The 12912-nt window shown below is 26.1% G+C and overlaps 1 protein-coding gene across 1 annotated transcript; it reads left to right on the top strand.

Annotated features, from left to right (window-relative positions):
- Positions 1–5055: 5055 nt before the first annotated feature.
- Positions 5056–12175, top strand: LOC107942826 (stem-specific protein TSJT1). The gene is made up of 5 exons (XM_041088904.1): positions 5056–5376; positions 9481–9721; positions 10542–10662; positions 10747–10856; positions 11936–12175. Exons 1-5 carry the CDS (start codon positions 5174–5176, stop codon positions 11987–11989), a joined length of 729 nt encoding a protein of 242 aa, XP_040944838.1. The 5' UTR covers positions 5056–5173; the 3' UTR covers positions 11990–12175.
- Positions 12176–12912: the final 737 nt, after the last annotated feature.

The following is a 12912-nucleotide window of genomic DNA, read 5'->3' as shown; positions in this document are numbered from 1 at the left end:
TCCTTTTCTTTCCTAATCTAATTATAGTTTTTTTTTTTTTTTGTGAATTGAAAAAATCTATATTGATTGTACTATAAAATGTAAATCAAATTTAGCGCTTAATGTATATATATTTTATAAAATAGCAGAATAAATTGAGAAATTGAATACTCAAATTTAATGTAGAAAAATCACTCCAAAGAGAAGGATAAAAAAACCACGGGTAAAAATAATTTTACTATAATGACAAAAGAACGAAAAGTACAAAAGATGGAGATAAAATAATTTAGACTGATAAGAGTTTGATTAAAACAAATAAACAGAGTTTAACTGAAAGATTATTTCTCAAATTTGATTGAAACAGGAGTCATACTCAACAAATATCCACCTTGACTCATATTTTCACAATGCTATCTTTGCCAATGCTCACCACGAGCCTATCTTGAACTATGCAGGAAATTAACTGAGTCGAATACATTTTATATTTGCCTAAATTTGATATGGCCTAAAATATGGGCTTAAAATTTTGCCTTACCCCCCTCATATTTATAAATAATTAACCCAATCCTATTTTGGACTCACCCATATTATTTTTATAAATAAAGATATATTTATATTATTTTTAATTTAATATTTAATTATTTTATATATTTTTATATATTAAATTTTATTTATATTCATCTTAACACTTTTTAATGTTCACAAATCTATAATAATATTATAGATTTAATTTTTATGTGTTATATATTATTCCAAAATAGGGAGGGATCCACTTAGATTGATGTAAACCTAAAGTCGTTTTACACCCTTTCGTATATTTCTGCAAGATTAATCTTTTAACAATCCAACCGTTAAATTTATCAATATAATTCTACTTATCAATATTAATTGAATAGTTGAACTTTTTTATATAAAACAAATAGTTAAAATTTTGTATTTTACGTTAAAATTAGCGGGCATGGTCCATATAAATGGAATATGAAATTTGATGGTTGGAATATATGAAAGAGTGTAACACGACTTTAGTTTTACATTAGTCTAAGTGGATCTCTCCCCTTACATAATATAAAACATTATAAACTAAATAAATGGGTTGGGTCAAGCCAAGCTCGGCCCTTAAATGTTCAAGTCGTAACTCGACCTATATTTTAAACGGGCTTAATTTTTTTGCCTAAACCCATTTTTTAGGTCTAATATTATTGTTCAAATCCTCCCAAATTTCAAGTGAGCATTTGGGCTTGGGTGAGTAACTCGACCATGAACAAGTATAAATTTATACCTAAACTCGTAAAAGATGGATTTAGAAGTGCATTTGGTTCAATAAATGTAAGATGGCCTTTGATAATAGAATTATTATGTACAATTACTTAGCACATTATTGGGTATTTTAATTACCATATTTGGCTCATTTGATTGAAATTTATGATTTTATTATTTGATTAACGAAATGTAAGATTATCTAAGAAACACATTTTCATAAGCTCTCCTAGTAATAAAATTTATTTATTTTTAAACAAGTTTAGTTCTTTTAATGTTTATTAGTCTCGATTTCCATAAATTTATCATAAATTATGATGATTATTTTTTTATTACAATTTATATATTAATAAGTAAATATATGATGTTGAAATAAATTTATAAATCACAAGTATAACAATTGATGAATCTTAAAATAATAATTTAAAATAATGTAATAATCAATAATAAACAAGATTAAGAATAATGATTTTTATTAGACTTATATTTTATTTAAATAAAAATTAAATTGATTAATACAATAAAAGCAAAGGGTAAATTTGTCTAAAATGTAAGATTCTAGTTGAAATGTAATACAGTCAACCCTCTTTGTAACAATCATATGCTAAAACAACATTTTGTTATAATAGTCAAGTTTCTAGTAGAGCCAATTTTTTAAATTTTATTTTAACCTTCCATAATAGTTTTTCACTTATAACATCAACATTCATAGTTATGAAGTACATTATTTATTAAATTAATTTTCTATAACAACATATTGTTTAAAATTTTAAGTAAAATTATAGCTATTTCATATAAGCAAGCCTATTAACTTTAATTTATTAAATAAAAACGATCTTAATTAAAATATTATTTTAATAAAATGTTCAATTTTCAGATGAAAAGTTCTATTAGTCATATTTTATTAAATGAAAATAATCTTCAATGAGTGAAATTAAATATATCAATTTAATAAACTATTAAGTTCTTTAACATTGATTGAGTCTTAGCTTAATTGGCATCGATATTGTTGCCAGTGTAGAAGGATATGGGTTCGAGTGCGTTGAAGTATATTATCCTCCTATTTAAGAGTTGTAAAGAGACTACGGGTCCTAAAGAATAAGTAGTATTGAGACTACCCTAAATTTCGAAATTTGTCACTGGATATCACATAATTAAAGTTTATCAGCATGTCCCGCGAAAGTATAATTGACTGATAGATTACATAGCCAAAGTTATTCTTAGTGATCTTAATAAATTATCGACTTTTGAAGACTTACTGGATCATGTTGAATCTTTGTATGAAGAAAATGCTCATCAACAAATGGTTACTATAAGCTTCTATCAGCCTTATTGTAGGCAGTTGTTTTCTATAAATAAATAAAAAAAAGGTTATCGGACCCGCCATTACAGCTAAACTTTCCCTCAAAAGATGGATTCCTTCATTGGTTTCAGGATAGAAGATAAACAACTTGTTTTTAAATATACTCATATAAAGACATTAGATATGCTCCAAATTCTTGATTCTATCATGCAACATAAAAATTCCATCCATAATTTATAAGATAATAATAATATTAAAGATAATTTAGGTTGAAATAGAATTGTAAAAAATAATAATTAATAATTAAATATATATAAAAATTGAATTAATAGATATTAATTCGCCAATAAATAATTTTAATAGTTTTATTTATAAAAAAAATGTTGTATTAATTCGACAAGTAGAGTTAAGAAATTGCTACTGTCTCATTTATTTTATATACATTTTTATTTGGGATAAATATATTTTTTTGTTCTTGAACTTGCAATTAGTTTCACTTTGGTATCTCTACCTTTTTTTTTGTCCACGGTAGTACTTAAACTTGACGACTATGTCCATTTTGGTCCCTTAACTTGAATAATGTAAAAGTTTAATGACCGTGCCACATCATCATTTGAAAATTAAATAATTTTTAGTACTTTAATAACCAGATTGGTGGTTGAACAGATCAAACCATATTTTATCGATTCAACCAATTTGATTGGTTCGGACACTAGACCAACAATAATTAAATAAATAATTAAAAATTTATAAAAAATTAAGCTTATTCAATATGTTTAACTATCGATTTTTGTCTTGGTTTTCGATTTTAGTACCCCTTTGTCCAGCTTGTTATATCAATCGGTTCTCGATCCGTCTAATCCAATCCTGTTCCAGTAACACAGGTCACATAATCAAATATTGACAAAATCCAAATTCATGGAATTTTCTTGCTAAGTTTAAAGACTAAAGTGGATCAAAAGGAAAATACATTTATCAAAAGCAAAAATTTATATTATTCTTTTTTATGTTTAATATTTTAATATGCTCGATTGAACACTTATCATCATCCCAACACTGCATGTAAAGTTTAAAAAGTCGGTTTACCAAATATCTTTCTTTAATTTAATTAGTAAATGCATTTCCTTAATTGTTCAAAAGAATAATCATATTCCAAATGCCAATATAACGAGGATACTATCATGGGCCCCCGCAACCTCCTTTATTGAGTCACGACCAGAGCATCTAAGCTAAGAATAATCGCCAGCTTGGTAGGACCTGATGCCACGTGTCGCATCTTCATTCTTTAGATTATTAACGTATGCCTTATTTTTTTAATACGAAAAATTAACCCAATAAAACTGAAAAAATGTCAGAAAAATAAAGAACAGAATCAACGAGATACGTGTTTACGATAATGCCCTCGTTTTATATAATGGTTTAATTTCATCAAACGTCACCCGAAGTCCCAAACTATAGTTGGGCTTAGATTCTAAATTAATTTTTAAACTTCAAAATGTTCTCAAAGTATCAGTATAATATAAATTAAGTCCTTCAATCATTATGATGCAAGCTTGAGTGTTAAATAGACTTGTTCATCACCCAAGCCACCAAAAGGCTCATCTGAAAAATGAGAGAGTTTAGACAAAAATATAAACTCAAAAAAATGGGCTTGAACGAGCCTCAGGTAAGATTTTTGACTCGAGCCTAGTTCGAATTTACAAAAAACAAAAAAATTGCTATTAATTTTTTACTGTTTTGCTATCATTTTTTACTTAGCCCAGAGTAACCCATGAACAATTTTAATGCTAAATGCTAATCTGGATTTGACAATATAATATATTTAAAACACATAGCCATGTTATTTATTACATGAATAACTTAAATATAATATAAAGAACAGTGGCATTAATATTTACAATTTTTTAAACATGTTAATTATAAATTGTTCATGCCATACATACAAATATGTTTATGATTCGGTCCACATGTTTTAAATAGGGTTAATAAATTATTCGGTATTTTAAATTTTTTTTGTCCCAATTTGATACTTAAGCTTGATTTTAATGTTTACTTTGGTACATGGATTTTTCAATTTGATACTTAAGTTTTTCTTTTTGTCCTAGCTAAGTACTTGAGTTTGGCTTCGATATTTTATTTAGTACCCTAGCTTTTTTTTTGTCCCAATTAAGTACCTAGGTCTTTTTATTAAAACACACGCGTCAAACGTTCATTGGGTCACATGAAATCATTTGGTATGATCTAGGCACCAAATTGAATATTAAAGACAAATTCAAGTATAAAATGATATAATTAACCTTTTAAATATGATAGCCCGCAAATCTGAGCTAAAATTTAGAGTTCTTTAGCGTTCAATTTGATGCATAGCCATAGACTAACACAAAGACTTTGAGGATTTAATTAAGATATTTTGAAGTTCAGGGACTAATATATAATTTAGATTAAACTACTGAGGACATTTAATGAAATTAACCCATATATTTGTATTTATTTCCTATAAATGCAATTGCGTCCCCGCCCATTTTTGTTTATTCATTCCTATATTCGAGCTCTGTATAGATTCTTCTAGTTCCGACCAAAAAAAGAATTGCTCATCTTTCCTTCAGAGAATATTTGTTTTGAGTGAAAAAAAAAATGTTGGGAGTATTCAGCGGAGCGATAGTGTCCCCGCCGGACGAGCTGGTGGCTGCCGGTTGCAGGACGCCGTCGCCTAAGATAACGGCGGACGCTCTTGTGAAACGGTTCATCGAGGCAAACCCCTCCACCGTGTCTATGCAGATCGGAGATCATGTCCAATTCGCTTATTCTCACCGTAACGAGTCTGCTTTACTTCCCAGGTAAAAAATATCAATCACGTTGGATCTTGACCATTGGATCATTTAATGATCAATAAGGCTAAGAAACCGTCATGATTTTAATTTATTTCATATGTTTAAGTGAGATTAAGAGCAAAATTGTTCGAATTTAAAAATTTTATCTCTAGCTTCTTAAGTTGATCAAAGCAGTGTTCACTGTTTCAATTAAAATATCATTATTTACAATATAATTTTAGTTACTAATAAAATTTTGTTCATGAAAATTTTCATCTGTAGCTTCTTAAGTTGATCTAAAGCTTCGTAATCCCTGAAGATTTTTTAAAGGAACTGAGAAATTTATTGTGATTAATTTAATTAATCGGAGGCTGACGATTGTTTTCTAGATAAACAAATAGAAAATTATAAGTATTACGTAATGCTTAGCGTTCAATTTATTCTGTTTTTTAAAACAGATTCAACAGCCAATTATATGCCTGACATTAAAATTTTAGCACTTTTCCATAAAATTTGTAATAAATGATTTTTAAATATTTTTGTATGAACTTAAATTTGAATTGATGTCACGTAATAGATGTTAAGAAAATTGATATATACAATATTATATTTATTTAAAAATAAAAATTTAATTTAATTTAGATATTTAAAAATATTAAAATATTATATTATTTTTATAGATATTTTTAAAATATATATTTAAAACAACTGTTATTTAGTTAAACTTTCTATCATTTAGTTAAATTTTGCACATCACACCCATTAAATAGATTATTTTAATAATTTTATATAAATTATTAAGAGAGATTAATGTTATCGTAATAATATTTTTTATTTATAATATATATTAAAATTTTTAATTAAATTGGTGATAAATTAACTCAAATCGTATCTTTAAGTGGAAGATTGATTTATGTTATAGATTCATTTATTTATAAATTAAAATTTAAGAACTTATTAAAATATAATTAAAAAGATTTAGAGAAAAAGTTAAAAATTAAAACTTATTTATGTGTGCACAAATATTTAAGTTTTTTAAAATTTAAAATAATACAATTTAAAAGATTTTCTATTAGTTCAACATATATAAAGTTATAATAATTAGAATAGAATCATTACACGTGTTGATTTAAATAAAGAATTTTGTATGTAGAATAGTAGTTTAGATATTTTTCAATTGAATTGGTGTTCATTTGACTTGTGATACTGATTTAATTAGTAGAGACAAATTTGAGCTTTCAAATGAAAAAATTACCATATAAGTTACTATTAAATGATTAAATTAAAATTAATTTATGATAAAATTGTATTTTGGCCTCCAAAATGAAAAAAATTATGTTTAATCCTTTAAAAATGATGAAATCATAAATTAATACATTATAAAATTATGCTTTGATATTTGAAAATTTTATTATTCAATTTTGGTCCATTAAAAAAAATCTGTGGATTTGCCCATGTCAACTAGGAACTTAAATATAACGTGGTTATAAAAGAAGAGAGAAAAAACATGTAAAAATATCGCAGAGACACTTGTATAAGGAGTTGAATTGCATTTTACTCTTTTTTATTAAAAAGATGAGTAAATTAACCCTTGTATGATAGAAAAAAATGTGTAAATTGGTCATTTTGTTAAATATTTTATTTGTATTGTTGTAAGTGATGATTTGATTTTTTCAAAATAAAATTATGTAAGTAAGATAAATTAAAGGATAAATAAAATTAAAGAAATTATGTTTTCATTTTTCCATTTATCCAAAATTTTTAATATATCATGTTGAATTTTTCGTTTTCTAAAATAAAAATAAATTTCATGTTGGATTTTTTTTTTCACATCATCATTTAATTGTGGATTTTTAACAAAAAAAAATTAATTTATAATTATTTTTAAAGTATAGAGATTAATTAATTAATTTTTATTTATAGTCAATAAAATATCAACAAATTATAGCGAACATAAAATTCATTTTAGTGGAAGTCCTTTTTCCGTAAAACTATAGACTCAGATGACACAATCACATCTATATTTGTTTTGCGGACCACAGAACCAGATAACTCGGTCCAACGTAAAGTCATTATGATTTTTCATTTTCCTTGGTGGGTGGAGAGGGGTCCGGTGATTGGTTTACGTGTGGCCATATGTTGATGACATTGAAATATGGATTTTGAATTGGATTTTTTAGATTTAATTTCAACCATACACGTGTCTAACATCCAGGACATCTGATTGTAACTTATGAGTATAGTCACCACTAGTAATAGTGGAGAGCCAGATGAATTGGTACATAAAATTGCTATTTCTTTATTTTATGATATTGATAGGAATAAAATTTGGATTAGTATCCTATAAGCGAAGTGTTTTCAATTTCCCAAAAAAAACTAATAATTTGATACATAATTTTTAATTTTTTAATATTTATATTATTATTTAAATATTGAATTAGTTTTATAAATCAAAATTATTTTAATTTAATTTATTTTTAAAAAATTAATAAATAATTTGATATATAATGAGATTGAACTCGTGATATTTTAGTAATAAAATTTTAATTTTACCATTCAATCAAACTTTTGTTTTGAAATAGTTTATACATTTTAATTTTATTTATATACTTTATTACCTCCACCAATAATAGTTGATTGAATATTCTTAATTTGAAGTATTTATTTATTTAATTTAATTTTATTCAAAATATAATTTTATTTTTTCATTTAATATCATACATATTATATATATTGTTATTAATTGGTTTCAAATTATATGTTATTTTTTAAACTGCATAATAAATTTTTTGGTCCTCCGACTTTATAAAAAAAATCATTTTAAACTTTCATTTAATTTTTTTATCTCTTTTAGATCTTGAATTTGTATTTTGTCAAATCACCTCAAAATAGATGGAAAAAATTAACATTTGTTAACTTTACTGATGTAGTATATATGTGGATTACTATATAGATGACACACTAGCATTTAATTAATTTTTTAAAATTTAAAACTATTTATTTTTTATAATTTTATAATAATTTTAAAATTTTAAAAAAGTAATTAAATAGTGATATATCATTCTAAATGTATGCAACATCAACAAAGTTAAAGAAAATTAACTTTTTTATTTAGTTTGAGTGATTTGATAAAAAAATTAGTTTAAGAGTTAAAAAAGACAAAATTAAATATAAGGCTAAAATAATTGTTTTGTAACGTTAGAGGGCCAAATAAATTATTATGCCTTTTTAAATACACCTCTATATTTTAAATATGCTGATTTACTTTTTAATTTAATTTAATTTTATATTTATTATATATAAAGTTGTTTTTTCTTTTTCAAATTTCTTGCATGGCAATGACCTGTGGTGGGTGGGGGTGATAAATTGATCTGGATAGCATAAAGGATAAGGTTGCCCAAATAGGATTGGGACCCACGTGGTGGCCAGTGATTTGAGGCCAAAAGGGGGAGTGATATGCTTGTTAGGTTATTGAAAAGTTGAAATTATTTTATCCACCTTTATTATCATATTATTTATTGCATATTTTTAATTATTTAATGATATTTTAATAATTTTTTTATATCATTTATATATAATTTTAGTAATTTTTTTATTTTGAATTCAAATCTCGAATCCAATTCTGAGTCCAAATACTAAACTTGAAACTTAAAACTCTAAACCTTAAATTAACTTTAGAGTTTTAAGTTAAGGTTTGAGGTTTGTATTTGGGGTTTTGGATTCTGAATTCAAAATTTGGGATTCGGGATTGAAAATAAAAAAATTTACCAACATTGTGTATGAATGACATGGACAAAATTGTTGAAATATGATTAAATAATTGGAAAGGAACTATGAATGATGTGGTGGAAATGATTTATAAAATAAATTTTCATTGAGGAGATAACGGTTAGGTTTTAATATAATAATAAATTATATTTAATTATGAATTTCATCTTTTTATTTTATAAAAAAATGAGAAATTGGTCTAATTATCAGTAATATATGAATTTGAACTTCTAACTTTTATTAATTTATTAAGTATAAATTATTAAATTGTTGATTTTTTAAGTAAATAATTTTATGATGAAATTTTAATGTTTTATCCAATGGGACTAACTTTTTCAATTTCATAAAATACGTTAATGGCAGGTCATTCGCGGTGAAAGATGAAATATTCTGCATGTTTGAGGGGGCACTTGATAACTTAGGGAGTTTAAAGCAGCAATATGGACTTGGTAAGTCAGCAACAGAGGTGGTATTGGTGATAGAAGCTTACAAGGCTCTTCGTGACAGAGCACCTTACCCTCCTAGCCATATGGTTGCCCATCTTAATGGATCCTTTTCTTTCATTGTCTTTGACAACTCCACCTCCACCTTGTTTGTGGCTTCTGTAAGTTCAATTACTCTCTCTCCTTAATCTTTAGGTGTTGTTTTAAACCTATTAATTTTGATCTAAATTTTAAAAAAATATTAGATACACTCAAATTTATATACGATTTTACTTAATTAGACAACAATTTAAATTTTTTTAACCTAAATTTAGATTAGAGGCGGAGACAAAAAATTGTTTTAAATGCCTCTTGTTTTTGTCCGTGGTCTAGATTAATTTAATGGTGGACTTGAAGTAACTAAAACATTTAATGACTTGTATGCGTAATGACCTGGCTTGAAACTTTAAAACCTCAAACAAGTGGTCTGAATTTAATTTTAAAATTTACTTAAACCCTAAAGTTGATTAAATCTCAAATTGTTTGAATAAAGATGATTTAATAATTTTTAATATCTTGTTGAAGAGAGGTCGACTCCTTTTCAAAAAAAATTTCAAAGTTATGTCCGTTTGGAGCTAGTAGACCTTTAAATGGGTTGGTATTGTCCCCCAGTCGAGTTGGGGGTTTTATCTCTCAACTCTATTGAAAGCTCAAGCTAAATGTAAGGTTCATAGAGTAGGAGCATTTTATTGAATCGGATGATGCATGGCACATGATCACCTACCAATAAGATCCAAGAAAGTGCTCTTGTTTTATAAACCATACCTTTAGTACTTATACTCTCAATAGAATTAATAGACAAAACCCTTAGCTTGAAGATAATACTAACCCCATGGACAAACAACACTTTAAAATTTTTTCTAAAAAAAGTCCTCCTTTTAAATCCGTTGACAAGTTGGATATTAATTTGAGAAATGTTTGGGGGTGGGATGATATTGGCAGGATCAATTTGGTAAGGTTCCTCTTTGCTGGGGAATCACGGCTGACGGACATGTGGCCTTTGCTGATAATGTTGATTTGCTGAAAGGTGCCTGTGGCAAATCTCTTGCTTCTTTCCCTCAAGGTGGCTCCCCTAAAACCTTTTTTTTTTTTTTTCATTTACAGTGAATTTGACAATCACTAATTAATTAAGTTCATTTTTCCACAGCCTGTTTCTTCTCCACAGCAGTTGGAGAACTAATGAGCTATGAAAACCCTAAGAACAAAATCACTGCTGTTCCTGCTAAAGACGAGGAGATGTGGGGTGCTACATATAAGGTAACATGATTTTATAAATATACATATATATTGCCTCGAGTTTAGGTTTTAATGAAATACTTGTGTTTGATGCATTAATATTGAAATATGACTTTCAAAAATATTTTAAATTATATATAAAAAATTAAAATATTTTGATTATATCTATCTCAGACAAATATTTATGTTCGATACTTATATTTAAATATAAATAATAAAAAAGTTGGTCCCAAAATTTATGGTGTACATAGGAGTATGGTACATGTGATACCAACAGAAATTGGTTCACCAAAAAGGTGGTTTAAAGGTTGAACAAAAAAAGGAAAAAGAAGAAAAAAAGGTGGTTTAAACTTTAAAGCTTCTTATCTTTTGTTGATAGCAGAAGAAGAATGGTACCCTATGAATAAAAGTAAAGGGGCCACTACAACTTGTACTTTACTTGTATCATTATATGCATCACATATATTCCTACGTAAAGGAACCTTTAGTAATGAATTTAGCAATTTTTTTTCAGTTTACTCCTTTAACTTTTTTTATCTATACTAAATTTAAAATTTAATAATTTTTTTAAAAAATTAATCTTTAAATTTGAATTTCATTAAAGCATGTCATGGCACTTTGAGAGTGTATCACCTCATCACTTAATTTTTAAAATAAATAGTTTCTATTTATTGAAAAATATTTGTAACTTGTTTACAAATAACAAAATGGTAAGGTATTATGGAGATCCCTCTAGTATGAGTCGAATTGTATTTTATTTTTTTTATTAGTCTTTGTACGTTAGATCAAAGATCAGATTGATTTTGTTGTTAAAAATTTTATCCGTTTGTACTATTAGAAAGTGACGTGACCGACGGAATAATCAAACAATGACACGTAGCGTGTCATGTGTACTTTATGCTAACGTACAAAGATCAGTTTTTAACAATAAAAATAGACGAAAACTTCAGTAAAAATGACCAATTTATTTTTTGATCTAACGTAAATGGGACAAAAGCACGTGCAGTGTCATGTATATATCATGCTGATGTAAAACGACCAATTTTTAATGGTGCAAACGGATGAAATTAATGTTGTGTGTGTTGGATTGTAAATTGCAGGTGGAAGGGCCAACAGTTGTTGCAGGCACCGAGTCTCCTATGCTCAGTTTCTAAATCCATGTGAGAAATGGTAGTAACTCTGTTTGTAACTATACTTATTATATCGTTGTTGTTGAATATAATATATAGGGTTTTGATCTTCTGTACAGCTCAAACTTGTAGTGTAATAAAAGTTTGAGGGTCCTAAATTTGATATAGACCTTATTAAATAAGAAGACTACAAAGGGACTTCATTTTCTACATCGTGTATCTAATTTTCTTTTTGATGGAAAAAATATTATATCACTTTGTTGTTCTTTTTTTCTTTAGTAGAATATTTTATTATATAGAAAAGTCAATTATATTATAATTATTAACGAATAATCTATTGTATAGATATAATTTTGTATGTCAAATTATCATATAAAACAATATAATCTTATAAAAGGATATTCATTAAAAGATATATTGTTACGAAAAAAAGTTACGAAAAGATATAAAGAAAATTTTCATTAGTTAAATTTTCACAATTCTGTTTGGGGTGTTGGAGGTTTTGTTTTATCTTGGAAATATATTAAAGCTTTAAGTAAAGTGTTTTATTTATCTCAAAATTGTTATATTTTATTAATATTATATTTACTTTTCTTATTTGCATATTAATTTAAATTTAATAATAATGTGAGTGACGCAATAATAATTAACATAATAAGTAGTTTAATATTATTTTAAAATATAAAATATGTAATTAAATTTGAAAAATAAAAAAGATGGGGAAATAAGAAGGGGTTAATGTTGCAATATTCCTATCCTCTTTTGTTGGTGAGTTTGGGCCTTTGTTGGCTGACACTTAACACTCAAATTTTTTTTTTAATTAGATAAAGGAGTGTCGGCCATCAGTGTGCTAGCACTCTAATTTTTTTAAAAATATTAGTATATATTTATACCAATATGATACGGTTTAAAAAAAACATACATGAGTGTTGACCATCTAATGTCTA

The sequence above is a fragment of the Gossypium hirsutum genome, chromosome A02 (assembly GCF_007990345.1).
Source record: "Gossypium hirsutum isolate 1008001.06 chromosome A02, Gossypium_hirsutum_v2.1, whole genome shotgun sequence".
Taxonomy (NCBI): domain Eukaryota; kingdom Viridiplantae; phylum Streptophyta; class Magnoliopsida; order Malvales; family Malvaceae; genus Gossypium; species Gossypium hirsutum.
Note: the sequence above shows the minus strand (reverse complement) of the source record. Positions and strands in the feature narration are given on the sequence as shown.

What these genes read in the sequence shown, in the direction of transcription:
- LOC107942826 (XM_041088904.1), top strand. Translation starts at nt 5,174, where the DNA reads ATGTTGGGAGTATTCAGCGGAGCGATAGTGTCCCCGCCGGACGAGCTG. An exon ending in GAGTCTGCTTTACTTCCCAG is followed by an intron (nt 5,377 to 9,480) that starts GTAAAAAATATC and finishes CGTTAATGGCAG; the next exon opens with GTCATTCGCGGTGAAAGATG. An exon ending in CCACCTTGTTTGTGGCTTCT is followed by an intron (nt 9,722 to 10,541) that starts GTAAGTTCAATT and finishes TGATATTGGCAG; the next exon opens with GATCAATTTGGTAAGGTTCC.